General features: G+C 39.0%; 1 protein-coding gene across 1 annotated transcript; it reads left to right on the top strand.

Annotated features, from left to right (window-relative positions):
- Positions 1-270: 270 nt before the first annotated feature.
- On the top strand, positions 271-891 carry ccmB (cytochrome c biogenesis B). The gene has a single exon. The coding sequence runs from the start codon at positions 271-273 to the stop codon at positions 889-891; it is 621 nt and encodes a 206-aa protein (YP_009709928.1).
- The last annotated feature ends 284 nt before the right edge of the window (positions 892-1,175 follow it).

Raw genomic sequence — 1,175 nt, 5'->3', positions numbered from 1 at the left:
TTCGCTATCAAAATAAAGAAACTATAAAACAGACTTTCGGATAACTATTAGTGTTAGTCGGTTAGCTCCTTTTTTCAGTTGCTGTAGTTGGTAGTAGCGATAAACACTCCTATATTTATTATATATTCTAGTATAGAAAGACTTAATGAAGTGAGCTTGGTACCGCGGAAAGCCTGTTCAAGGGGGTGGAGGTTGGTTGAAGATGATGTTACGCGGCGTTCAGAACCAGCCTTGAAGTGAATGAATTAGAAAGAACGAAGAAATAAGGAAATGAGACGACTCTTTCTTTCACTATATCATAAACAGATCTTCCCCTCCACACCAATCACGAGTTTTTCTTCATTCCTCTCGTATATCGTCGTAACGCCCTTAATGCTAGGTTTTGAAAAAGACTTTTCATGTCATTCCCATTTAGGTCTGATTCGGATCTCTCCGTTGTTTCCTTTTCCTCCCGCACCTTTTCCTCGAAATGAGAAAGAAGATGGTACACTCGAATTGTATTATTTAAGTGCTTATTGCTTGCCAAAGATCCTACTTCTACAATTGGTAGGTCACCGGGTTATTCAAATAAGTTGTGTTTTCCGTGGTTTTCCCATGTTACAACTTCCGTACCAATTCGGTCGATCCGGAATGGATTGGTTAAACATTCCATTAGGGAGCCTGGTCTTGACTCTTCTGTGTGGTATTCATTCTCGTTCGGCTCTTGGAATCACATCCAGCAGTGGTTGGAACAGCTCGCAAAATCCAACCACTTCACCTACTTTATTGCCCCCAACCGTTTCTCGTACCTCTATTGAAACAGAATGGTTTCATGTTCTTTCATCGATTGGTTATTCCTCTCCGTTCGTATCTCTTTTTCCAATTTCGGTCTCGATTAGTTTACAAGATTGAATGGCCAATTCTCCTCTGAACCCTCGATTCGATTGTTTTCCAAGAATGTTGAGCCGGGTATGTAAGTCATGTATCTGGGAGGAACTTAAAAGAAGGGCTTTCGATTTTTTGCACCCTGTTTTGGTCTTGCAGCTATTTAAATAATAAATTATAATGAAAAAAAAAATTGTAAATAATATAAAATACACGTACATAAATAAGTTCCTGCATATTCTCTCTAATAATGTTATTAAGGGCTAAGGGAGGTATCTTGGAAACATTAAAGACATAACTCGACATCCCGC

This window comes from Manihot esculenta, mitochondrion, assembly GCF_001659605.2.
Source record: "Manihot esculenta mitochondrion, complete genome".
NCBI classification, from domain to species: domain Eukaryota; kingdom Viridiplantae; phylum Streptophyta; class Magnoliopsida; order Malpighiales; family Euphorbiaceae; genus Manihot; species Manihot esculenta.
This window is presented reverse-complemented; position numbering and strand designations above follow the sequence as displayed.